At 42.6% G+C, this 26,717-nt stretch overlaps 2 protein-coding genes across 4 annotated transcripts in view; both read left to right on the top strand.

Moving 5' to 3' along the window:
- The window catches only part of rnf10 (ring finger protein 10), a 131,488-nt gene that overhangs the window by 8,166 nt on the left and 96,605 nt on the right, over nt 1-26,717 (top strand). The gene's annotated exons all lie outside the window — the stretch shown is intronic.
- si:ch73-138n13.1 (titin homolog) lies at nt 421-26,200 on the top strand. Of its 3 annotated transcripts, none has more exons than XM_062417821.1 (13): nt 421-588; nt 2,321-2,414; nt 4,131-5,473; nt 5,577-5,667; nt 6,572-9,577; nt 11,120-11,245; nt 21,342-21,457; nt 22,649-22,814; nt 22,986-23,154; nt 23,729-23,859; nt 24,077-24,219; nt 24,341-24,428; nt 24,521-26,200. In XM_062417821.1, the coding sequence occupies exons 3-12, from the start codon at nt 4,146-4,148 to the stop codon at nt 24,414-24,416; spliced, it is 5,352 nt and encodes a 1,783-aa protein (XP_062273805.1). In that variant the 5' UTR covers nt 421-588; nt 2,321-2,414; nt 4,131-4,145; the 3' UTR covers nt 24,417-24,428; nt 24,521-26,200. The 3 variants fall into 3 exon arrangements, with proteins under 3 accessions (XP_062273805.1, XP_062273806.1, XP_062273804.1); XM_062417822.1 differs by having other exon boundaries at nt 2,251-2,414; nt 24,341-24,423; XM_062417820.1 differs by having other exon boundaries at nt 2,251-2,414.

Raw genomic sequence — 26,717 nt, 5'->3', positions numbered from 1 at the left:
CTATATAGATTTACTGGGTTCATTTTTAATTATTCCTATCGTCCCATTTCCAAGCAGTATTTAAGTAAAGGTGCGTCAAGCTACTCATATTTAGATCAACAAGTGACCGGAAATGCCGCAGATTTGCCTGGAAATATGAGCTGTTATGGTTGACGCTCGCTGAAGAAATGTAGGTTAGACTAATACACACATGTAAGCCTCTGGTCCTGACCGGTAAAACACACGTTTCTTGTCATTTGTGTCCTTACCTTAGCCTATCTCGTTGGCTTGTACTCGTGCTGTGTTTTTATTTTGAAAACCTCAACCGGAAGCCTTGTGGTGCTTGACTCTGTTGTAGAGGCTTTGATAGTTGAGCGCTGCCTGTGTAGTCTGTGTGAGTCCAGGCTGACAACAACACCGCAACCTGAGAACGGAGAGCGAGCTAAGTAAACCAGCTAACTTAGCCCCTGTGCTAACCCCTGTAGTAACCTGTCCACTGTCACGATTCGCCGTTGTCCGGCCAAGTTAAGCGAAATGTCGCTTGTTTAAAGTTGCTTCGACAAGACAAGAGAAAGAGAAAAAAGACCAAAAAACGGACTTTCTTGTTTGGTAAGTTGTCTGCGGTTCGGTTTAAAACATCCAGCGAAAGACAGGTTCAGTCAGTGTTTCCATTTTGCGTGTTCAGCCTCTTGAGTTGTTAGCATTCGGTCGCTAGCCAGCGAGCTGTTGATGCGTAATTGTTTTCTCTATTATTTGAAGTCTCTGGGACTGTTAAGACACGCTTACTCTGAATGCATCACAGTAACACTTGTGCATATTTGCGGCGCATTAAACGCATCCCTGTTGTGAGCAGGCCAACTCATACTTTTGCTGGACCGGGTTGTGTCCACCATAAGAGGTAGATTAGGTGAGCAGACCGGACAGGGAGGAGGAGGCGGGTTAACACTTGTTGCAGACTAGAATAGACTGACTTTAATAGGAACTGATATGAGGAATTTAACTCACTAAACCAATGTATTCAGTATTAAAAAATCACTAAGTTTAATCCAGTTATTTTAACAGTTTTAACATTCAATGAGCGGCATTATTTAAGTCCTTTTTTGGAGGTAGGTCACCTGCCTAACTCATATTTGACAGGTACAAAGTAATGTAAGCCTTTGGCTAACAGTGGCATTTGCAAACATAACTTGTAATATTTATAAGTGTGTTATTAGCTCATTTTTGATAATATGCCAATCTCACTTGTAATCTACTAGTTTATGGCCTATCTCCAACACTGAGCATACAGTAATAATAATACAGACAGGTTTAATTTATGGATTACGGTCTTTAAGCATAACAATTTCATGTAAGAACTCCCCGTATTAAAACTATAGCCTACTTCTTCTTTTAGCTATTAATGGATCAGTTGACATGAAGTTGTCTATTGTGAATGATAGGAAATTTTCTCTGTATAACTGGATGAACCAGGTTACTGACTGGATATCTTTTGCTATTACCACAAACACAACAAACACTGTGGTGGTTTGCTCTATGCCCTTTGTCTCTATGTAAGTGCTAGAAATAAAAGAAATGCCTATGAAGATGCCCACCAAATGTTTTGATTGTGTAACAGGTCATGCTTAAAGAAATATTTGGACATCATGGTGTTTTTTGTTTTTCTTTCTGTTTTTGTGCAAGTTTGTACAGGATATTCCTGTGTCTACTGAGCCCGCATAAGACAGACAATTTCCTAATCCCTGCTGTGTTGCCTGACCCGCCATCAGAGTGAATGTTTAGCATTCCATCTTAGCGAAGGCGTTTCCTGTCAACAACTAAAGTTCAAGTTTTCAACTTTACGGTCTCTTTGAGCAAGCATCAGTTGATGCATATAATGAGATTGAGGGCAAATGAGCAGACACACGGACACAAGGAAACACACAGACAGCAGCAGTATAGTTTATTGTATTTGTTGTTCCAACATTCACAGATTGAATTTACATAGATATAGTAAGTAGTGTGTGAAGGATGGCAGACAAGCAGTGATATAAAACATTATGTAACTGTAAGAAAAGTAAAAGGTAAACACAGCAGTTGAGCTTGAGTTAATGACTTTGCTGTGCATTTTGTTGCTTGTTCTATGTCTGGACTTATGCCATCAGCTTGAATGTATGGGTGTGACCGTGTTTATTCAAGTCTGTGTCCGTGTAAACATTATCATCTGTTTGCTTCAGTGTGGCGGTGTGAGAACACCACAGTGAAGAAGCATTTACTGTGATTTGTCTCCAACAGCCTTGAGCGCTGCCGTCGTGTTGAGTGAAAAGCTTGTGCGCTTTGTTGACACAGAGTGTGTTCCCCTCAGGCTCCTCCAACTCCTTCCTCCTGTCTGATATGTCATCGCTGCTCGGCTACAGCAAAAGCCAGAGCTCTACGGCAGACGGTTGACATCTGGTCAGGTAAGATATGCTGGGATTCCTAATAGTAGTTTGAGCCAGCATGTTTTTTTCCCTCCAAAAAGAAAAACTGTTTCTAGTCTGTATAGTCAAGTATCTCAACACTGAAACATGTGGAAAGCATTATCAGATGTGAAGAGGGAGCCTCTGAAAGGGCTTACAGAGAGTTGTAATGTTTGTCTATCTTCACTCTCGCTATAGAAACAACTGATACAACTGATTATTGTCATAGTGTGAAAAGAACAGACAGATAAACACTGATTATCTCATATTCATCACTGTACCTCCTTTAGATTGGAGAGTCAATTTAAAATAATCTTACAAAAGTTCATTAGGGGAGGAGCTGACTCGTGATGGCAGTCTGGTATGAGTTTGCAGTGGAACCACTCATTCACTGTCAAAGCCTGATTTGCCTGTGTTACAACATGAAAACAATGACATTGTACAGTTTCCAGCTCCTCCCCTTGTCACAGGATCCACCTTTAAAGGTACAACAGCATGATTTATTCAGATTAATTCAGATTAGTGATGCACATATTACAGCAGTTATGTGATGGATTAGAATCGGTCATAACAAATGAAAAATAATCTGTTATAAAGGTAAGCTGCATTAAAACGTCCATTTACACTTAAAACACATTAGGCTAAAATAGGTGCTGCATTATGAAAATACTGGACATAGGAGAAGACTCTGATTTCTGGCTCTCTTGAAAAAAAAAACCATGTTTAAAAAAAAAAGAGGAAACACATTTTAATCACTATTTATCCATTTTTATGGCTGTCATTTTCCATATGTCATTGCCACAAAAGCACAAGTGTTATAAATTAACCAAATCATGGCTGCATCCCATTTATTGTTGCCAGTTTCTGTCGTAATGGGGCTTTGTCACAGCAGACCTTTTAGGCTTTGTTCAGACTGCAGGAAAATCAGATTTGTTACTCAAATCAGATCTTAAAGACAGACTCAGGGAACAGACTGGATTTGTGTGTCCAGACATCACCAGCCTATCTGCATGGGTTACTGTAGTAACAACATAGGCGTCAGTAACTACGTACGCTGGTGATGCGTTTTTCAACGCTGAAGCATGAGAAATTGAGCTACATCAGCCCCCCAAAGTTCCAGCACACAGTTTATTTCAGTGTCTGTCCACAGACTGTTCTCTGTACTCTCTAATTGGGATCACATTATATACCACCTCCAAATGTGGCTAAGGTCCAATTTGCAAAAATTGTTGTTGTTTTTTTACTGTCGAGACTTTCTAAAATCAATCTGGATATCCACTAAGCCTAATCCTAACCGAATACCAGGACCCTGTAACCAAAGCAGCAGAACAAAATTCAGCCATTATTATTTTTATAATGTACAGCTGTGTGTTTCTTAATGTAAACCCTTACAGACTTGTCAAAATGTCTTGCGTGTATGTAACAGACAGAAATGGATCAGTCACTGATTAATAATGCCCATTCTTCATTTAGCTCTCAGCATTGTTCCTTTAACCCTCTAGAGTCATCATTAACCGTGTGTAAATATCTTTCTCAATCAGGTTAAGCATTGTGCTGCAGTGTAAGACACTCCCAAGACAAAGTCCACAGTAATGGCAGGATAGAGGCTAATTATGAGTCTGATTCTCCAGTATGAAGATCTGCAATTGAGTATGTAAGTGATGTAGACACATTTTGGTTTTGTTATTCTGAGGAGAACTTCTTTTGTATCTGTAGTTGCTGTTGACAAGGATGGCAGCTCAGGTGGAAGTTCAGACTGGGGAGGTTGGGAGGACAGTGGTGGGAGGACGACTTCACCTGAGTCCCCTGACTGACTCCAGCAATAAGACCCTCATGGATATCCCCTCCATCAACCAGTCCCATATCATCCCTTCAGAGCCTAATAAGCCTGTTCCTGGCCCCAAACCACGGCTCACTCCCAAGCCTTTTGCTATGGAGAAAAACCCCACTATTAAGCCCATACTTGCCCCTAAGCCCCACACTAAGCCCCGACCAGAGTCCACTCGCATCGTCGGATACAAACCAGACCTTCCATGCAATCCAAAACCACAGCAACCAGTAACCACTGGCAAACCCAGCCCTGTGTCAACCAACCCCAACCGTCCTGCCCCTACAGCCTTCAAAACATCTACTAAGTTGAATACTGGGCAAACAACCAAGCCTGTAGTCCAGCCGTTTAAACCAGCCCCTCCTCTTGACCCTGGAGACCCCAGCAAACCCACTCCCCCTAGGCCAGTAGAAAGACAAAAACCTAGTGCTTCAAGCTTGGCTTATTCCAAGAGCCTTAAAAAACTCCCTGCAGCAGAGTGGTCTGGAACTACCAAAAACGAAGAGAAGGACCAGATGACACCCAGTAAAGGTGGAGTGTCCATTACCAGAGCCAAGTCCATGGGTTTTCTCGCTCAGATAGGCCAAGAGGAAGAGGAAAAAGAAGAAAGTAAACCGGAGGCAGCTGTGCTACTGCGACCCCAACCCAGAGCCTCAAGGCCCAGACCTGTATCAGCTATTTTCCTCAGCAGTCCAACCAAGACGGAAGCACCAGTTCCTGCCCCTCGCTGGACTGCGAGACGACCCCTTTCAGCCGATCTTACATCCAAGTTTGAGTCCATTGGACTGTCACTACACCGTAAAACTCCCAAGGCAGACACTAAGGAGAACACTCCAGAAGAGAAAGCACTTCCGCAGAGGCGAGAGCAAGAGAAAAACCTGAAGAGTACCACACCACAAAGTACTGATGTTGTTGCTAAACCTGTCATCTCAGACCAAAGCAACAAAAAGATAGAAGAAATAAGTGAGAAAGAGACTAATGGGGATAAGCGTGTGGTTAGCATCAAGTCACGAATCAGTCTCCTCCTCGATTCGTCCTCCTCTCCTGGGGCAGGTGTCACGGACCAAGTGTCTGATGTTGACTCTCCAGTGCAGCCAGTCCCTGAAACTGAACCAGCTGTAGGTGTTAAACAGCTCATCAAGCAACTGACAGTAGATACACCGCCAACTCAGAGTCCCATTATGAAACCATCACTGAAGCCTCGCCCTCTGCCCCTCGACCTTACTAAAAGGTAAGAGCTGCCCGTAACATCTCAGTTTGCTTTTGTCCTGTGTCTTTGTCCAAGAGTCCCATTGTCATGCATGGCTTTGTCTTGTGTGATGTATGTTCATCAGGTTTTCATCTGATAGGTCGCCAGACCTTGCCAGTGTTTCCTTCAGTGAGGCAACAGAGCGCCATGACATCAGCAAAGAGCCTCAGAGGAGGGTAAGAGAGGGACTAAACTTTGTAGTACCTGGTTTCTGTTGGGCTTGGTCTATATTTAGCAAACAAATGAGAGTAACCATGAGGAACACTATTACAGCGGAGTGGAAAATGCTTTCACATGCTATTCTGTACACAATGTTACATTTTAGTGTGTTTCTTGTCATGTCATGGCATAAAGGGATAATTACAAAACCAAAAGAGACCATGTGTGCATTTGCAAAATCCTAATACGTGTAAAGCCTCAGGGAAAAAATAACCTTGATGGAAGTTAAAATCCATCGTGTATCTGCCTATATATTTACTGTTAGGCATGAACAGGACAATGTAAAATACACCTTTGAGATAAAAGAGTGCTTACATGTACTGTGGACCCCTGTCAGTCTGTGTTTGGCAGAAAATTTCCCTAGAGGAAATGGTGCATTGCAGCAAAAACAATTGTCACTGCCATTGATATACAAAGCTGTGAAACCTTAGACAGCCGGCACAATAATTACCTGTGGTGGCTGCTAGTTATGAAACACGGAGAGAGGAGATCACTGGGAAAAGGTCAACACAGAGAGGCTTTGATTACCACCTCTGCACCACACCCACTCTTATGAGGCCAACATAGAACAAGGGGATATCGTTTTCCACACTGACAGTTGTTCATTTAATCACTAACTCTTTTGTGTGATGTATTTTCTCCTGTTCAGTTGGCAAGTTACATCTGTTCTGATGTCTGGTTTTGTAATAATAAGTGTTTCACTTTAGAGTAGATTTTTAAAGCTTTTCATTCTTTGCAATGACTCTATATTTATTGTTGCATAGTATTAAAATGGTTTTGTAGAAATGTGCTGGATTGGATCAGGGTATGGGTTTGTTGTTATCACTTAACAATTTTCAGTATATCTCTAACTTTTCTTAGACTGAAGAGTCAGCTAGCACCCCCACTGACCAGAGGACATTGATGGATTTAAACGATTACCAAGAGCCGCTCACAAAGGCCTCAATGACTGAAGGTCCTGAGTCCGGACAGATGTTTGGCGCCACTCCCAAGGAAAGTTGTCCCAGCGGTGAAGTGCAGACCGTACGGGCATCCTTGTTTGAAAATGTGGTGGAGAAGCACAGTGTGCTGATGGTGGATGAGGGTAAACCTGCAAACAAGGCCAAAGACTCGCTAAGCAGCCCATCATATAGGAGAGCAAGTAGTGAGGATGAGGGAACTCTGGTTACCGCTACATACAAAGAGCCTGTATCTCCGTCAGGTCCTCAACAGGTGATACATGCCTTCGACACTGTGCAGGCAGTGGAAGAGAGCAGGGCAGTGAGTGAGAGCATCCCATCAGCTCAGTGGGAGGATAAGGCCATGACTTTACGCTCCAGACGCTCAGAGGGGACCAGGCCGGCGTCAGAGAGGTCCGGTTTAGCACAAGCAGAACCAGCTTTGGCAGTAATGCCAGACCAGCAGCCTCGATATCTGAGAGTTGGATCTTTGCCGAAATGGACCACTTCAGGTCTTGAACATGACGCAGGCATAGAGAAAGGGATACTAAAGCAGTCACAAAGGGAAGGACAGGCGGCTTTGAATATAGACAGAGACTGGCAGAGAGAAGCAGAGCAAGAGGAAGTGGCTGCAGCTCCCAAACGTTTGAAAATGCTGCAGGCAGAAGAACAGCCGAAACCCAGGGCGACCTACTTTGCGTTGACTGGCCAAATACAGGAGCCAGTTTCTCCTGTAGAGGCAGGACCTGACATAGGGGACACAGCTGCACCCTATAGTGATTTCTCTGTCAGGTCTGCACAGGGAAGCTCTCAAGGAAAGATTCTTCCAGTTCGAAGGAATCCATCTTTAGATGAAGCTTTTGGAAAAGATCAAGCTGAGGAGTTAAAGAAGAGGGGCCACGTATCACACGGGGATGTCAGATCAGCGTTAGACAGACAGATGGAGGAAATGATGGAAGTAGAAAAGAAAAGAGAACTTAAAAACGAGGCTGAAAGACACAATGGCAAAATGAAAGAACTGGAGAGGGAAAAACAGAGACAGCTCGAAATGGAGAAACAATCACATTTAGAATTCGCACGAATGAAGGAGAGGGAGAGGCAAAGAGAACATGAACGACAGAGACAGAAAGCTTTTGAGAGGGAGCAGCAGGAGTTTGAGGAGAAACAACATGCACTGGATAGGCAGAAACAGCTAGAGCTCGAAAAACAGAAGAGGCAAGAGATGGAGAGAGAGAAACAAAGAGAACTCGAAAGAGAGAGGCAGCGTCAGTTCGAGAAAGAAAAACGCAGAGAAGAGAGGCGAGAGTTGGAAAAGGCAAGACAGCGAGAACAGGAGAAGCAGAGACAGAGGGAGGAGGAGATGCAGAGAGAGCTGGACAGGGAGAGACAGCTGCTGGAACTTCAAAAGGAAAAGCAGAGAGTGGAAGAGCTTGAGAGAATGAAAGAGTTGGAGAGAAGACAGCTCTTGGAATTTCAAAAACAGAAGCAGAAAGAAAAGGAGAGGCAGCAGGTGTTGGAACTCGAGAAGCAGAGACTCCGAGAGAAGATGGAGAGAGAGGAGGCAGAAAAAATGAAACAGATGTCACTAGAACAGGAGATGTTAAGACTGAAAGAGCTTGATAAAGAAAGGGAAAGACAAAGGGAGATGGAAAAGGAGGGTCTGAAGGAGATGGAGAGAGAGAAGCTGAGAGAGCAGGAGAGACAGAGACAAAGAGATTTAGAAAGGGAGAGACAGAAACAACTAGAAATGGAGAGACAAGAATTAGAGAACCAGAGGTTTAGACAGCGAGAACTCGATAAGGAAAAGCTCAGGAAGGAGGAGCTGGAGAGAATTAAAGAGATTGAGGTAAGACAACTCATGGAGTTTGAAAAACAAAAGCAAGCTGAAAGGGACAGACAACAAATTTTAGAGTTTGAGAAACGCAGACTGAGGGAGAAGATGGAGAGGGAGGAGGCAGAGAAAATGAGACAACTAGCCAAACAGCAAGAAGCGGAGAGGGAGAGACGACAAATGTTAGTGTTCGAAAAACGCAGACTGAAGGAGAAGATGGAGAGGGAGGAGGCAGAGAAAATGAGACAGATAGCCAAACAGCAAGAAGCAGAGAGGGAGAAACAACAACAATTGTTAGAGTTCGAGAAACGCAGACTGAAGGAGAAGATGGAGAGGGAGGAGGCAGAGAAAATCAGACATATAGCCAAGCAGCAAGAAACGGAGCGACAGCGACTAAAAGAGAATCAAAAGAAAGAGGAGCAGGAGAGGTTGAGATTGGAGTCAACACCTCTTCGGCCTAAAGTGGTGGATTTGGACTCTGTGCTCCGAAACGAACCATTTTTAAAGCCTACTTCTCAACGCAGCGATCTTGCAACAAGATGGAAGGAACCATCTCCCAGAGCAGAGGAGTCCTACAAATCTTCCATCCTTGATATAGACTCTTTCACGTCTCAATCTCAGCCCTCCCCCAGTAAAGACTTGTTTCCTGTTTCTAGTATTCAGGGTGTAGACTCTGGGTTCGGGGCTTGGCTACAGCCTGAGAGGGATGTAAGCTGGAAGGTGCCAGCGCAGACAGTCGGATTCACAAGCCCAGCATGGACGACGTCTCCACAAGACCCATGGGAGCTGCAGCTTGTTGAGATGTCTGTGGACAAACCAGTAGATGAACCCAGAAAACACGCCAACAGACCTAGCCAAGAGCAACTCCTCCTCAGGCAGGAGGAACGCCTCACAGCTCCACAGAGACACTGGTCTGGTGTGTTGGATGACCCACTTCACTTAGCACCTTTTGCTGGGACAGAGGCCAAAACTGGTGTTTCTCCTGGTGGATTTTCTAGCAGCTCTACTGCAGACCAGATCTGGTTACCCAGACAACCACAGCCTCCTGCAGACAGCAGGGTGGAGGTCCGGAGCCAGAGGAGATCACAGGGATCCCAGGTGAGTGAGAGTGATCCAAGGAATTCAATCAGAATCAGACATTAATCATCTTTACGTGGAAAATGTTACAATTCTGTCATCTTTAAAAGAGTTTCAGTATGTATGTATGTTAAAATCAACGTTTTTGTCTGGAGGCAAATTGAAAAATATTATGTTATAAAGCTGGAGGTAGTACTGTATATAAAATATTACCTGTTTTAAAGTGCTTCAAGATTTACATAGTTTTATTGATACCTGATATGAAGTGCAATAGGACAAAGTGCACACAGTCATAGCTTTTTAATACACACCTTAAATGTGGCATCGTTCCAGTATAAAACTGCCAAAAGCTAAACTGCCAGAAAGCAGAAAGTCTTGGATGTGCTAGAACAAACAGTAAAACTCTGTTCCTCTTCAGATAAATACTCTATATACTACTTACTACTATACTATGCTACTTAATACTATACTACTGAAACACTTAACAATTAACCATAGGCACCAGTATGTATCACCAGTGAGCAACAAACAGTATAGTCTAAGGTCAGTGGGGCAGTACCATTTCTTTCAGTGAGCTATTGTTATTATATTTGCATGTTTGCTAGACACCAAATGGACAGTTTATTTTTACATTTTTTAGCATTTAAAAAATCATAATGTGAGAGACCTCAATGGCTTAGTTGTTAAGACACCAGCCGTGAACTGCCTCCCTCCCTCCCTCATTTACTGTCATCTCTCTACTATCTCCACTTAAAGATGTCTTACCACTAAAGCAAAACAATGTCAACTAATCTATGCTCCTTCACTCTTAGCTAAACCATACCGCTGCAGTGTATGTGCCTGTTTGAACTAGTAGATGAGTGGCCATGCACATGCACATTGTGCATTTACCAGTTGTTCCAGATTATTATGCCATATACTTGCTGCAGTGACACCCTGTATCAAGAGTGCTGAGAAAATCAAGACGTCAATTCAATTCAAAATGATGTGACACATGAATATCTCTCACAGACATTGCAATGTTCTACAACATTCAGCAAGGTAATGAACAGACTTCAGGTGTGTTCATATAAAGTCATAATTTGACTTTGTTAATTTTTATTTGATTTTTATTAATTCATGCTTGCAGTAGTGTATACTGACATCTTTAACCTTTATAAACATAGAGAGAACATAGAAAAGACACTTCACACTTGGACCGAAGTCAAGATAAAAATGTGTTTGAATACAACATTACTAAAAATGAGTGGGGCTCAGATTGTCATTAAGATAATGTTTACATGGCCTACAAGATTACTAAAATATATTATATTAATATGTGGGGCTCGGACTCTGATTTAAAACATGTTTGAATGTTAAAAAAATAAGTATGTTTAAAAGGTTACTTCCTACTCAGATGGCAATCTCAACACCTCATCACCTACTTCAAAATGATTTTTAAAGACGCACGGTTGAACAGGCCAACTGCAGTATGCAGAGTTGAGTTTCTCAGTCTGTTTGTATCGGCCATACAAACAGAATGATGTTCACGCGAAGTTGACTCTGGTGTCTCTGTGTTGCTAGGAGCTGAACAGGATGCGTTCCCGCAGTGTGTCACGGCGATCGGCCCCTTCAAGCAGCGCTTTGGAAGGAAGCCTTTCCAGGATGAGGAGTCGCAGCGCCCACAGAGAACAGGACCGCCACAGCTGGGTGAGTCCAGCTGCAGCAAGTTCAGCAGCTTAGTTTTAGCTTCATTACAATCACTATCATTATCGGACTATTTCTCACACAGCTCTCTGGAAACATGGAGGGAGCGGTGTAAATGTGTGTGTTTGAGAGCCTGTACATAGGTCTCATGCGTTAAAGAGAGACAGGAGGCAGAGGTGGAATGTAGTTCACTAAACTTTGACAGGTCAACGCTTCTGTGCTCAGATATTAAATAGTCTGTGACTAATGCTGAAGGTACAGCCTGCTAGACTCGCTTCCACCCATCGCACGTCATGCTTTGAGGAAGTTGCAGCCACCCACCTTCTCAGGCCTGTAATTCAGGATTGTACATGTTGTCACTGCTCATCTGTCAGCAGCGTGTGAGCACAGCTCAGTGAAAGCAGTGAAGTGAAATGGCCTTTTAATGATAATGTGACCTGCAGACACACAATAGTTGTGTTACTGTTTTCCTCCTTGCCACATGGTTACACCTGACACTCCTAACTTTAACCTTGCTGTTCAGCTCTGTTTTTTCATACAAGTTGAAATGGGTCAATTGGAATTCACCTGTGTTTTATTCACAGCTGTATTCATTACATGTATCATCAGCATTGAAACAGATGCGGTTTAGATAGAGATAAGATACACAGAGTAGGGTTATGTTGACTCTTTGTCATTGAGACTGTAATTGTTGGCCTACACTATGAATCCAGAAGTACAGTATATTGTGTCATTTAATTACACACTGGCATGATAGAGTGCAACTGAAGTCGTCATGAGTTTAAAGGTCACTTCCGCCATCTAGTGGTTGGTTGTGTTTCAGTGCATCATTCTCGCCCCTTCCTGGTGTGTGTTGCTGCTGTCAGTGTTTGTGTGTTTTTGGATTGATGCTGCTGGCTGATGTTGAACTTGAACACGGTGGCAGCAGTGTAGCTTCTTGCAATGCTGTTTCATCAGGCACAAGTTGTACATTTCACAGCTTAGAAAACATATGGGCCCAAGCTGCACACAGTAGAAGATCAACAGTATCAGAGATGCTGTCCCATAATGGCAGAGACATCAATAAATATGCAATAAAATAAAGGATTATAAAACTGGATGTTATGAAATAATATAAAAATGACAGTAGGTTGGATTACACTGCATAAAAACCTCTCGGGAGCTGAAGAGTGGGATTTCAGATTTTATGGAGGATTAGTAGCCATACTGTTGTTTCCTTCTTAATAACACACGTCTGTATAACTGGTATGTCATCACCTCTCTGAGTACTATTATTTTTATTTTCACAAAATCATGTGACATAACTTGATTATTATCTCTGTATTTATACATTTAGAACAATGTTACCATGTAACATTCGAACATTGTGCGGTAATGTTGCCATATTTAAGATGTAGATATGTGCTGCCAAAATCCCCAAAAGTCAGTGTTACCCGATATGAGATAATTAATTTCCTTGGATTGCATTTACGAGCGGAAGCATCCTCAGACTCAAAACAATGAGCTAATAGTTGTGTGTGTGGTGACATCATATGGATAAGTCAGAGGGTCTGAGGCTGGTGAGCAGGGGCAGAGCAGAGATGGGCAGCGGGCGGGGAGCTGTGTTGTACATGTGGACATGCTGCTTGACTCCACACTGCCTCTGGGTAAGTACCAGCACAACTGTCTTCTTCTCACAGATGTTTCTCTGTGAGAGACGTCCTCTTACATAATACTGAAACTACAGCAGGTAGTTATCATATACAGCATATTGTATGCACTCAAGCTACATCCCGTATCTTCTTTGTGTGCATGTGCGTGCGTGTGCGTCTCTGGCTGCTGCTTTGCATGGACTGATGATGTCAGCAGAAGAGGGGAAGTGATGAGCATCTGTGAGTCACTTCCAGTAGAGGATATTAATGTTCATGATGAGTATTTAGTGTAATATGGAGCAGTTATATGCTTCCTCTGGCTATAAAACATTAATATTGTATCCAGAACAATTCTTTGTCTGTACATCTTTGTGGTAAAGTCTAATTGTAATCCTTTCATTAAAATCAGCAGAAAAAAGTGAACCTTTCTACTGTTTCTGATCTGAGCTCGCATTATTTGTTGATCACCAATTTATTTTGAGTATGGCTGCAACAAAAACTATTGTCATCATTGATTAATCGGACAAGAATTTATTTCATTTAGATGTGGGATATGCAGTCTGTAATATATGAACATTTCTCAGAGGCCATAATGACTTATTTTAATAGTTTTTTGGCAAAGCAACACTTCAAAACCCCCAAAAATATTCCATTTATGAGAATATAAAACCAAGAAGACAAGCAAATCCTAACATTTGACAGGCTGAACCTGGACCCTATTTTACCGGGGTTTTTTTCCAAAAGTGACTAATGCCCTTCAGCCCTTTCTGTTTTAGATCAAGTTGTCAATGAATTTTCATCAATTTATTGCAATATTGTTTCAGCAATAAGTGATAATGAGTAGAGATGACAGAATATTAGTGAAATAATATATTTTTGTTACATGAAAGTAACTTCAGATCTGAAATATGATAAGTGTAGCTTTTTCAGATGGAGTCACTCTGTCCTCAGTCGTAATACTGTAGAAGAGGCAGCCATTTTCCTGCTGAGGAGTACAGGATAGAGGTCTGTTTGTAAGCTGTTGGAAACTGAGAACCTCACAGCGGACTCGCCTTTAGCTCAGCACTTCAAAGACATGTTAACCAGATTACCTGTAGGGGGCATGTGTGGACAGTGATTCAGCCTCTGTCCCAGTTTGCTCTGAGGTTAACTCCCCGAAGTACGTCTGGAGTAGGTTATTATTCTTTTATTTGAGGTACAAGATCATCAGCACAGGTCAACTGAAACCTGTGAATTTTTTGGCATACATGAAAACATATTTTGTAGTCTGTTCTGCTGTCAGATTTAAACAAGCACTCACTTGGACCATTGTGATTCATTGTTTGGGTCTCATTGTGCTGACAAGTCTGGTTGATGAGAGTACAGTCTCGTCGTTTTGGAGCAGCCCCACCTGTCCTTTCACTCCTCTCACTCATGCACGTCTAATCCAGCTATTTATAGTTTTCTCCTAAACTTGTATCATGCACTCATTCTTATCTGATGAAATTTCACTTGCTCATCCCCACTTTCATTTCACTCCAATCTTCTGTTTCTATTTTGAATGATGAATCTTAATAGAATCATCTGTCCTTCCTCTTCTCTGTTCTGCCTGTGATACTTCACCGTCTCGCCATGCAACTGAACCAGGCTGGAGCGACAGAGCACCGCAGAACATATATCACCCTCCCCTCTCCTCTCCCTCCCGCTCTGAATCAGGGACCTCCCATTCTCCCTCTCGCTCTCTCTGCCCTCTGCTCCACACTCCCTCTCTCCACCCTGTTTCTCCTTGACGGTGAGTCCTACAGTGCTGAGCACAGAGAGCAGCACTGCTGACGCATTTTCTCCTACCTGCCCGTACCTGCAGAAAAAGGCGAGGAGAGAACATTTTCTCTCCGTTTCTCCTGTCTCCCCTGGATTTGACTTCCCCACCACACAGTATTCTCGCCTGGTTCTTCTGTTTGGTACTGCGTTGATTGCCCTCTGGTTTTTCCTTATGGGATACGAATGACTACAGCAGCTTTCCTTTTACCACCAGCTGTCCTGCACCATTTCCTCCTCGCAGCTTTTTTGTCAGAAGATAGCATAACCCACTGTAGTATCAGGACCTGTGGAAATGTAACCCTGCTGGATGGATGGATTTTTCAACTTTTAACCTGGGCCTTGTTTCAGAAGAAACACAGCAGCTCTGGGAGAACTGTCAGATTGGCTGGGATCAGGACGGACAAGCTCACACCTGGAGAATTGACGGAGGTGTTACAGAGTGCTCTTAAAAGTCCAATTCTCATCCTCGGCATTATTAGCACAGCCTGCCTATGTGATGGAAATAGATAACTGAATGTTCTGCCAAACATAAGTGACGTGTTGAGGGTGTGATATTGTTATTCCTGCTTTTCGGTTCTGTACTTGAGTAGTTGTCACTTTCTGTACTTGAAGCCAGAGAAACATGGTAGAGAAACCTGTTGGTTGCCAGCACAGCAGTTTTTCAGGCGCTCTCACAGAGTAGTGCCCTGCATAACTAATAGTAAGTGTTGGACACAGAGCAACCTTACGTAACTTCTACATGCCCACTCGGTTGGTGAGGCAGGAATATCACAGCAAGCATATCTTGTGTGCATCGAAATAGACATTAGAAAGCTTCACAATTCACTTTAGGCCGACAGCCTGGAGCCTTGATGGTGATGAGTCCTGATGGCTCCACTGGGACTGCACCGCAGAAAGGCCATTTAGAAGTGAAATAGAACAGAGGCTCAGTCCTGTAACGGTCAGGAACCGGCTGGCGGTATCCGTGCTGCAGTGCTATAAGCAGCTGACGCCACTGTCACCTCCAAGTCGGACCGGCTGTGCTGTGTTGTTGTCGTCTCTGTCACCCTCTGCACTGCTGCAATATTGACCTAGCATCACACACCAGCGAACACCTAGGTCACTCTCCTCGGGACTGCTACCTTTTTCCAGCATAACTAGACTCTAATGATTCCCTGCTGCTGTGATAAGAAGAGTCACAGCTCAGCTCGGAGGCTCTGTTCTGACACGGCAGGTGTCGAGTGTACTGGGTCACGATGGAGTATCTGGGGGACAAGCTGTCAGTGGCACACTCTCAGGTGTCAGGATGGGTGGGAAATGTGCGACGCTCACTCCACGGGGCGATCAGCCTTTTGTCCAGCTCGGTAGAGAGGGGAGGGGGGAGAGAGGATGGGACCGGAGACTTCAAGAGAACCAACTCCCTGCGCTCCCTGGCATCTCGCAGCAGGGAATCTATCCGCAGGTTCTCATTGCGCAGCCAGCAACGTCTGTCCCTACGCAGGCGCACCGCACCCAACACCCCCACTGCTGTAAGACAACACACTCATTTAAAGTACAAACACACACACCAGGGAAGCACTGGTACCGTCTTCCACTGCTGATACCAACTGCATACAATAATCCGACACCAATATATCCAATATCCAACTGACTGATATAGCTGTTAGTTCTTACATATTTACTATATGCACATACTCCGCAGTATAACATCTGTTAGAGTTAAATAAAGCACACATGGAATTGAAGGCATTTTGCAGTAATGTCGTGCACTTCTGCAGTGTCACCATGTTAACAGCTGCTGCTTCATCGACAGTTTGGTCTCAAGCCAAACATCTCCAACATCTCAGGAACTCATCCATCTGCCTCGTTATGCTCCTTCTGACTTTTTAACCTCCTGCTGCCTTTCATTCATCTCTTTCTCTCTATCTGTCTTTCCTGTCATCACTTCTCTATCTTACATTGTCCTTGACACAATGTCTCTTTGTTTAACAACACTGTTGTTATACTAGTTCTTCAGGTTATTATGTCGTCTAGTATGTGGTTTTTAGTTTGTTGTTTTTTTTTGTAATAGGCACTGCTCTGTTCTCTGTGTACAGGACAGATTTATAAATCCATGTAGGGACATGGATACATTGCAGTAGAGTCATTCCTATCTTTAGGTTACGCCTGTTTGCTAAACTGCAGTGCAACACCTCATGAGTCACAACTCCTTAAGATAAGAGGTGTTTTCATGGCGTCTGCATGACTACCAGCTGTGGTGACATGTCTTTTAGTCGGTCTGTACAGATGTGATTGTGGTGTCTAAGAGCCGTGGGCCTCCCCTCTGGGCCGGTGTTAAGCAGATGAGTGACAGTAAGAGGCCAGCTGAGTGGGATGGACAGTGGCCAGGTAGACCGTAAATGGGTGAGGGGAAGGAGAGGATGTGGAAATCACAACTACCCATTGATTGCAGTACCACAAATTCAACTGCTAACAGTCAATATCCAGTTAGCAGATTTTAATATTTAATCTGGACCTTTATTGTTGCTTTACTGAATCTCTCTGTAAATCGCTGTATTGGCACTACATGATATTTTAAATGGCTGTACAAGTGTTTGAAGATGGATATTGATATCTGACTAATTTATAATATCAACCCAAATCGCTAGACTACTGAACTACTCTGCTGTGGCATTTGTGTCATCATATCATATGTTGTATAAATATAAACTGACAACTGCTGGTGTCGACAAGACTCTGACATCACCCTCCTGGTGTCTTGTGTTGTGGATGCAAGTGGGAAACCTATGGAAAAAATATTTAAAGAAATTCAGAACTTAATACAATTTTTTTTTTAAACAGTGAAGTTCAAATTTATATAATCAAAAGGAAATTAAATGAAATTTATTGTCAAGAGAAATAATGTCCAGTAATATTTTTAGTAATTAATTTATGTTAAACTTTAAATGTATGTGTGTTGTGTGAATGTTGTCAAGCTAAACCAATGAAAACATGTAAAACAGACAACTGAAATAATCACAGGACAAAACTGGCAGCCTGTGATATAAACGTGTATTTATGTGAGCATTACTAAAAACAAATGTCAAATTGATGATAATAACTGACAGGTGATGGTTATTCTTGAATATCTTTACATTGAATTGTCAAAAAATATGAACTCATACAATAGTCATGTTGGCAAAAACAGGAAAATAAACCCCAGACTGGAAATAATGAGAATTAATCCTTTTAAAGTCTCTGCTCCCTTCTCGGCCACATCCCGACATTCAGCTGATGTCAGGTCCAAGTTCTTAAGCCAAGTCAGGTTTTTTACATTCTTTCCCTCCCTTCTTACTAGATGCTTTGCACTGCATTGAACCCCTCGTCTGTATGTACCACTTATGTAATGAAAAGAATAACACAGTGCTGTTCAGCTTGACCTAGCAGGGGACGTTTTTTTCTATATGTAAGCCGCCTGACGTGGGGCTAGAATGCCCATTTGTTGACATGAGATTAGTGCTCGCGGGAGCACTTGTTAGGATATCTGTAGGATATTGATATTGATTACCGCTGCGTCCATGAGTGCAAGCATAGCATACTTTCCCACCCTGCCCCAGCCGGATTGATTAGACAATGGAGAGTGGAGACATACCAAGGGTCTACTGTTGTGATTGAGGCGGTTTTTATGGCTGTTAATAGTCTTACATTATTTGGGATAGTCAATTCAGACCCAAGATAACCCACTTATCCATTTAAAGACTACAGTTCTGAAGATGCACACACATTCCTCTACGGTGTTAAAGGCTTATGTTTTTGATGCTCTTTTCTTTTTAATTCACTATTACATCTACAGTAGCTGCTCACTTTGTGTTCACCACTCTGATGTAACACCATCTGTTTAGATGTTTTACAGACTTCCCCTTTTTCACAGTAGCGGCAAAGCAATTATTCACTTTCCATTTCACTGTTTAGGTTGAAGGAGAGATCGTTCCTGTGTGAATGTGTCACAGGTCACGCGTAGCACTTCGGCGTTATTGAGTAGAAGTTTCCAAGACCTCGTTCCAGCCCCTTCCTCCGCAGATTGTCAGTCAGTCCTGTTCAGTGATCAAGCCTTTCTCTCCTTCATCCTTCCATTCATCCGCTCTTTGTTATGTTATTTCCCCCTGACACACCCTTCCTGTCGTCGTCTAGGGGAAGCTGGCTATTGCTAATGTTATTAAGGAAAAGCTTTGCCTTCTGACAGCTATAAATCATAATTACGAGACCTGCTGGTTTTGGTAGGCCACATTTTCCATGTTTGTTTCTGATAATACAGACTATACCTGCGAGCATCAGTCATAAAAGTTTTTTTATTTTTATTACTGGGTCAATAAACTTGTCTGATCCGGTGCTGTAGCATGCAGAGATGAATGCAAACTGCACCAAAAAAGAAAAACAGAAAGAAAACAATTGAAGTTAAACACCAAGGCTGTTAAAAGCTCCTATTTTACTGAATAATAAATGGCATGAGATTATGAATGAGCCTCTAAAGGCTTTTCAGCTGCTGCTTTGAGTGGGCTGCCATAAGTCCTTTCTTTCAGCAGTTGTATAACGGCGCCTCTCTGAAACATGTTCCAGCAAAGGCAAATATACCTCCTCTATGCTGGTCAGGTTAGGGTGTGTTCAGGGTGTGTTCAGGCTGTGTAACACTCATGCACACATACGATAGGAATTTTTATCATCAGAATTTATACGACCTATTTTTAAGTTGATTTTTTTTCTTGGCATTTTGACAAATCTGACAGAAGCTTAAGACGGGCAGAAGAGAGAGAAGGATGACATAATACCAAGGACCCCGCCGGGAGCTGAAGCGAAGATTGAGTAATTAGATAGTATGCTCACAGTGATGCCCCCTACAGGGCCACCTCACTCATCAAGACAGTTTATGCTTCAATCAAGCTGGGTTGTACGATGTTTCAAGCAAACTGGAAGGCAGACCTGCTGTAATAAAGAGGCAGAAGACATTAGAAATCATAAAAATTGGGATAATGGTGCAAACTTTTAATAAGTCTTGAGACAGAAATAGTAACGCAAAAATGAAAAAAGAGAGGATGCACCTGTTTTGGAAAATTACAAAAAAAATTAAAGGCAGCCTTCGTCATCGGAAAGGGGTTTTCAGACACTGTTAGACGATCGGTTAAGCACTTTGTTTAAATCACACTGGGCCCTTGAACTTTGTAAATGAGCTATTTCAGCACAATAAATGTGTTCATTATATTTTTATATCTATATTATATCTCTTATATGTTTGTATCTATAACTCAGGTCACAACCCAAGAAGAATGAAAGGTACATACTGGCTGCCCCCATGCATTAGATGTGTTATGGATCTATTGCTTCAGTTGATACTATCGTGACACACACTACATTGTTTCATTGTTCAGACTTACTGCCGTACTTTATTCTGGGCAGCCATTCTTTGTGGAAAGCTGAAGGTTGAATTAGCTGCTGCATGTAATCGAGCCCATCACGAACACCAGATAAGTGGAGTATTTGTTTCCTGATTCTGTATGATCAGCCTACAGGTTCATTTATACTCCGTGTTTTGTTCCCCGCTCAATTGTTGGTGGACGCAGGGCTCAAAAGTGTGTGTATTCGAGAGGGTAAGTGGTGTGACCCTGTGATGTCGACTTGCAAAGCGCAAGTGCGGTAAATCCTTGAGAAGAGGATGAACTTGAGCAAAAGTACTTTCTCAGACGCAGGGAGCAGCGGCATCGAATGCCATTCTCACTGTTCTCTGTTTTCCTTTTTTTACTCTGCCAGGAAAGGCAAAGTTGACGAATGAAATCTGGCTCCACTGTTCTTTTTATCTTCCACTCACTCAATCAAAAATTTCTCAGAGTCACACTCCAGATTTTCTTTTTCATTGTCTCTGTCCAACTCTTTTTTTTTTCCCTCTGCAGGGCTCTCACATGTACAAAGAAAACAAGGATTGCATTCACTTACAGTCACTCCTCAATAAACATCACCGCTGAACTGAGCCGCTCTCATAGTCTAGGAACCTGAGCAATTACCGAGCCAGGTGTATCACATTTCTCTGTCCACCCCTCGGGCAACATCTGAGGACAGAAGGATTTTCTATTGTTTTTTTCCTATATAGGCCAGGGTTATCAGTTCATGCGCAGGCGTGCCTCTGCGAGCCGTGTTTGGTTTTGAGACAGTATGTCCTCTGTACAGGCCTCATTAAAAGAGGCACGGTTCAGTACACAGCAAACACACACTCAATCACCCACCCACCCATCTTGGTCTTTGTCCCCGCTCTGGTCCCGTCTCCATTAACTCGTCCGTTCACCTTTCATTATCCGTCTTAACACTGCAGGCCGCTCAACCACGACACTGTCGGCTCTTCAGTAGTAGTGATGACAATTTACTGTCTACTGTACTTTATTATTCATAATAACAGGTTATTATTCTTGTCACTTAAACAGAAATACGACCTGTTTATTTTGTATTAGCTATATAAATATTAAAGGACAATTCACAAAAACATTTAACAACTAGGGTGAGATAATGTCACCTTCACTAAGTTGCATTGATGTAAAGTGTGAGTTGCATACACAATGAGAGACCTGCTTTTGGTGTCTCTCAGGCTAGTCTGTTATATAACTTCAATCCAATTTGATTCCTCCACATTCATTAATAATCTCTCTGTCTCTCCCTCTTGCCTCTAGGTGCAGCAGAAGCAAAGTGTGAGCAGTGAGGAGGAGGGGAAGGGTTCAGAAACTCCAGTGCGTGACACTGACAGTCAGTATGGGACCTGGGAGACGGGACTGCGCACTGACGACAGGTAAACACACACTCTGACTGCACTACCTGCATCTTATGTGCACACAGCACAGGTGAATAAATTATCTGAGCTGTCCATCATGAAATGGTATGCAACACATCTACAAGTGCAGTAGGTAAAAGTTGAAAGGGGAAATAACTTTTGTATTTTTTAATGTAGAATAACTGGATTAAACCAAACTTAATTTAAACTTGTCTGAAGGCTTGTGTCTAGCTGTGTACCTGTGTCAAATGTGTACGGTTCAGCTGGAATATAAAATGTAAATAATGGGAATAAAAAACAGTTACCATTTTTCATCAAATAAAAGATGGTAGTCAATTAAAAGCCAGGTCTCTAATAATGGCTGGGTGTGTGGTCAACACTAACAAATAAAAGCCGACCCCAAAAAACAGGGCAGGGGAAAATACATGGGTGAAAAACCTTCTGGTACCTGTTAAATAATATGCATGCCAGCTATACATAAGTAGTAGTAACCTGGATGTAACTCCATTTCTGGGAGTAGCCTTCTAACCAACCATCACAAGTAAGTAAGTAAATTAACGTAATTACAGTCATGCAGTCACAAATTTAACAGAGCAAACAAAGCAGATCAGAAGGAGGCTTCGTACTAAAATATAAGTAAATATTCATCAGACAGAGGGAATAAGAAATAAAGGCCTCTCTCTAATATAAACCTGCTTCCAATATAAGCCTGGTACCCTATGCAGTTGAAATAAATAAAGGTCCTGACCACTGTTTGAGGAAATGCGGTAGTTGGTTCGAGTGGAGCACAAACAGTCAGTAGCTCCAGTTTTCTCCTGCAATCTGTTACTGGCCTCCTGTGGTGAGAAAATAGTATCACAACATTGACAAGCTGAAAAGAAGCCCATTAATTCTCTTTTAATCTTTTAAAAAACCTGTAAAAAAAGTTTCTTTGGTGTTTTTTTATATTCATGATGAATAAGATGACGTCAGTCTTTTAAATGCATAGTATGTATGAAACACTGTTGTTAACTGTCATGGTGACAGGGGAGGCCCACAGTCTGTCTTTAAGTGTGTCATCTACATCACAGCTTCCCACAGTAAAGGCAGGAACAAAAGAAAAGATGTGACTCACACTCTGTTTGATTTGTAGCTGTGCTCACAGCAGCCACACAATTGTTTTTAGAGGTGTTTCAAAACTATTTTTTCCTTCTTTTTAACCATTTTCAGTCTGACTCCTGCTACTCCCAGCTCAGAGAGCAACTTCAGCTCTTCACCAAGAAAGCCCAGTCCATTGCACACGCCAGGTGAACATGCCTCGCTGTTTGATACCGACACCCCGGATGGCCTTCCTCCATCATCGTCATCCGAGAACCAGCTTCTGCCTTTCCCCGATGTAAGTGTCATCCGAGTTAACCACAGCCGAGCTTTTTGGATGGCAAATACCACCACGCGTGCCCCTCATCAATCTCTCGTTTCTCTTACATGTTTTAGCAACAAATGTTCCTCATGACTGCACTGACTCTTGTGCCCTGGATTTATTCTCTCCCTGTGTTTGCATGTCCAGGCCCCAACCACTCTGTTAGACAACAGCGCTCTCCGCTCCAGAGCCCAGCTGGGAAAGAAGCGAGCACCGCGGACAAGACCCACCAGAGCTGTCCGTCAGCATGCTGCCCAGAGAGAGAGAGAGGGAGAGGGAGGAACCACTGGGGACTGGCTTTACAGAGACTCCACAGGTTAGCATGTCTACTAGAACTGAAGTCTTTGTTTTTTTTAAGTGGGTAATAGAAATTAAATCTGCTATCATATATGTCATTTTATATCAAGATAATTATATATTTGTTGTAATGTGATAGATTTCTGGAATATAGCTCAAATAACTATAAACTATATTGGACAGAAATACTGGATAATCCAGTACGTACCTGACAATTCAGGTTACTTCATTGTCTGATACTAAAATCCTCTAAATCCACTAAAGCAGTGGTGGCTTAACATTATCTGAGATCTTAAAGGGATCGCTGTGACAGTATGAACAGTGTGGCAAAAATCTCTAAAGGTGCCAAACATCTATCATCCCACAGTATATTTCATCATATTTCTTAACCCTACTGGGCACCAAACAAGGCTAGCCAAACTTTACAAGATGTCATAAACTGGATTTAATCACATGACCTATTTCTTCATTACACATTGAACAGAAATATGTGGAAATGATACAGTCTAAAGTTTAATTTTGTTCAAATGCAATTTCAATGCGTCAGCTGTCCATTCACAAAATAATATACATTTGTGCTCTTCCTGTGACAGAGGAGAGGGTTGAGAGTAAGAACTATGACTCGGACTCTGAGGAACAGGCCAGAGCAGACGCCAGCCCTGCTGTTGCTTCTCAGCCACAGAGGATCGCCCTGTTCCCTGGAGTGGACCCTTCAGCTTTAAAGGTGAGCCTTATACAAGGAGGAAGAAAAATGAATCCACTGTAAGCACTCACCAAATATAAAGTTTGTTAAGCAGTCTGATTTGATGCTATATAGTGATATTGCACAGCGCTGTAATTGTTCTGACCTCTCTGGTCATGTATCAATGGGATTTTATTAAGAAATTAACTAGAATGACTCATCACTAAAAAAGTTAAGCATGACCTATTCCTGTTGTCAGGCGCAGTTAAAGAAGAGGGGCGATTCTGACAATCAAATTGACGGACCGTCTCCCTCCCCTTCCCAGCTCTCCCGCTCCCCTAAGTCCCCCTTCCTCCCACGGGCAGCGCGTGTACTGCCCCCACCTGGTGGGAAAGAAAATGGGTAAGAGAATCCAGCAGGGAGGAATTCTTCTCTCTAGTCATGAGGATTTTTTCACGCATTGTTTAGCTCTTTGTTTTTCCTGCATTCACTGTCCTCTTCTGTCTGTCCCTTGTGTCTGCAGTGAGGAGGACTCACCTCAGTGGTTGAAAGAGCTGAAGTCGAAGAAGCGCTTGAGTCAATATGAAAATGAGAGCTAAATAAATAGTGAGGTGAGATAGTTTTTGACTTTTCTACCTTTCTTTCACTGTAAGGGAGAAATATCAATTTTTAACACCTGTTATCATCTCATTCTCTCCTCAAGGTTGCCTTAACAGATGAATCTATGAGAAACAGAAGCCTTAACGTTTGACCCAGAGAGTAGGAGGGGTAAATCTACCGCTGCTGATGTATTTTTTTTTCTGTTTGGGTTTTGTTTTGTGTTTTTTGTTCTCTTCCCATCTGGGTCGATAAATGTGCATGGTGCCTTTTTATGGAGTCTCCGTCTTATGGAAAAAGAAATCAAGCAAGGAGAGAGGAGGAAAAAAACCCATCAGACTGCTCTGCTTATCCATTTCATGCTTGAATCAGTGGGAGCTCTTTTGTACCAGGAGGGACTTCACATGAACACTTTAATAGGGACCAGGAGAAGTGTGGGTGGGGGCAGGGAGGACAAAAAGCTGATGATTTCCTGTCGAGCTGCATTTCAGGAAATGGTTAACTTGTGGGACCATGACGCCTCTTCACCCTGGACGTGCTTCATCGCGTGCTGGAGGACAATCCAGCCTATCCTCTACGAGATGTTTATAATCTAGTTTCCTTCCTCGACTAATGTGTATAAGTTGGCCACGTCTGTGGTATATGTGCTTATCAGTCAACGGAGGTTGTCGACGGAATCACACAAGCGTCGCCATAGGATAACATTTCAGTCACTAAAAGTCTTGAATACAGAGAACAAATCACCACTGACTTGATGGTCAGTGGAAGCGTGTATCATGTTAGTAATCAGATGTTATATTTGTATTATTGTTGATTTAACAAAGACAGAGAGCTAGTTTTGAAAAAAAAGAGAGCATTAAGATGCATCACTACAATAAAGGCTCCTACGCCTTTTACTTTGATACACTCCACAGCCTAACAGTGTCACAATTGCTGCATACTATGTATCTTTTTGTCTCATTATCTAATATTTGTTTTTGTGGAAGAGAGAACGGGGGACTTTTGGCCAAGTGACTTTGCATCTGTCAATCATGCACACACTTCTTATCAGCACAAATACACTCTTCAATCATGTATGAAAACACTAATCGACCTGTCTTCCTCTCACTTTTTAATACATTGAATGATTGTAACTGTAAGCATCCATTAAAAGCCATATTCAACTTGTAGAGCTCACAATCCATTTTATTTCCAGAAAATGTGCAATCCCCCCCCCCTCTATTTTGTTATGTGCATGCACAATCTTTGCTGTTAAACCAGGCTTCGCTCAAACTGACTGGCCCAGAGTGTCAGGGTGTTGGCTCACACTACTCCAGCGCAGCGGAGGGATGGTTTGTTCAATACATTGTTCAAATGACTCTATCCCTTCCGCATCGCTCCAAACAAATGTGACTATTTGCACCTGCTTTACAGCTTCCTCTTCATGTCTGCCATCCACCCGCCGACTCTGAGCTTCTATTAAGCACTTTTTCACTTGATGCACTACAGCACTGACCTCTGCTACCCCCCCACCCCCCCACTTTCATTGACCGTGTCCTCCCGTGTTTGGGTGAACTCATCAGAGTGCTCATGCAATACAAAGTGAATGTGTTGATCGAGTCTTTTGGAGCGATTGTCCCTGGTTTCTATGTACATGATGTTTTACTTTGTCATAAATCTGAGGGTTTATTTTTTATGTCCTTCTTTGTCCTTTTTTAATTTGAAAGTAAAGATGTATATTACACTGTGTTGTACTGGCCAGTGTCCTAAAGTGAATAAATTCTTAATAAAAATTTACTTGACTTGAGCTGCAGTGTCTGTGTAGTGTTTTGTTCGGATAAGTTTACCCCTGTAAAACATTCAAAAAGGAACGTTTCCATCTTTCTGAGTATTTCCTTGACTAGTGTTGTGTGTCTTTCTATTTTAAATCAAATCACACACTGAAAGTTTTATTTAGCCAAGCAACATTTGCAAATAATACTGACATGAATCTAATCAAAGCAACTTGGCTTTGTTAGTCAAACCCATGGACAGAAACAGATATTCATGAAAGAGCTGTATTTGATCTCAATGATAACACTAACCTGAATTTGTGAGGAAGTTGAGTGCAGTTAAGCTCGGGTGTAGTCCGAGAGTGTGTGTATGTTTGTGTGTGTTTGTGCTGAGCGGGGCTGTTTGCTGATTCCTTTTGGCTCCCTTTCCCTATGCCCGCACACAGTGCTTGCTGGCAGGCAGTCGGACAGGCAGGGCAGCGTGTGCCAACACAGCTGCCTATTGAGAGGCAGCGTTACGGACACAATGTGAGCGACAGACTTGCTGTATCA

The sequence above is a fragment of the Scomber scombrus genome, chromosome 4, assembly GCF_963691925.1.
Source record: "Scomber scombrus chromosome 4, fScoSco1.1, whole genome shotgun sequence".
Taxonomy (NCBI): Eukaryota; Metazoa; Chordata; class Actinopteri; order Scombriformes; family Scombridae; genus Scomber; species Scomber scombrus.
Note: the sequence above shows the minus strand (reverse complement) of the source record. Positions and strands in the feature narration are given on the sequence as shown.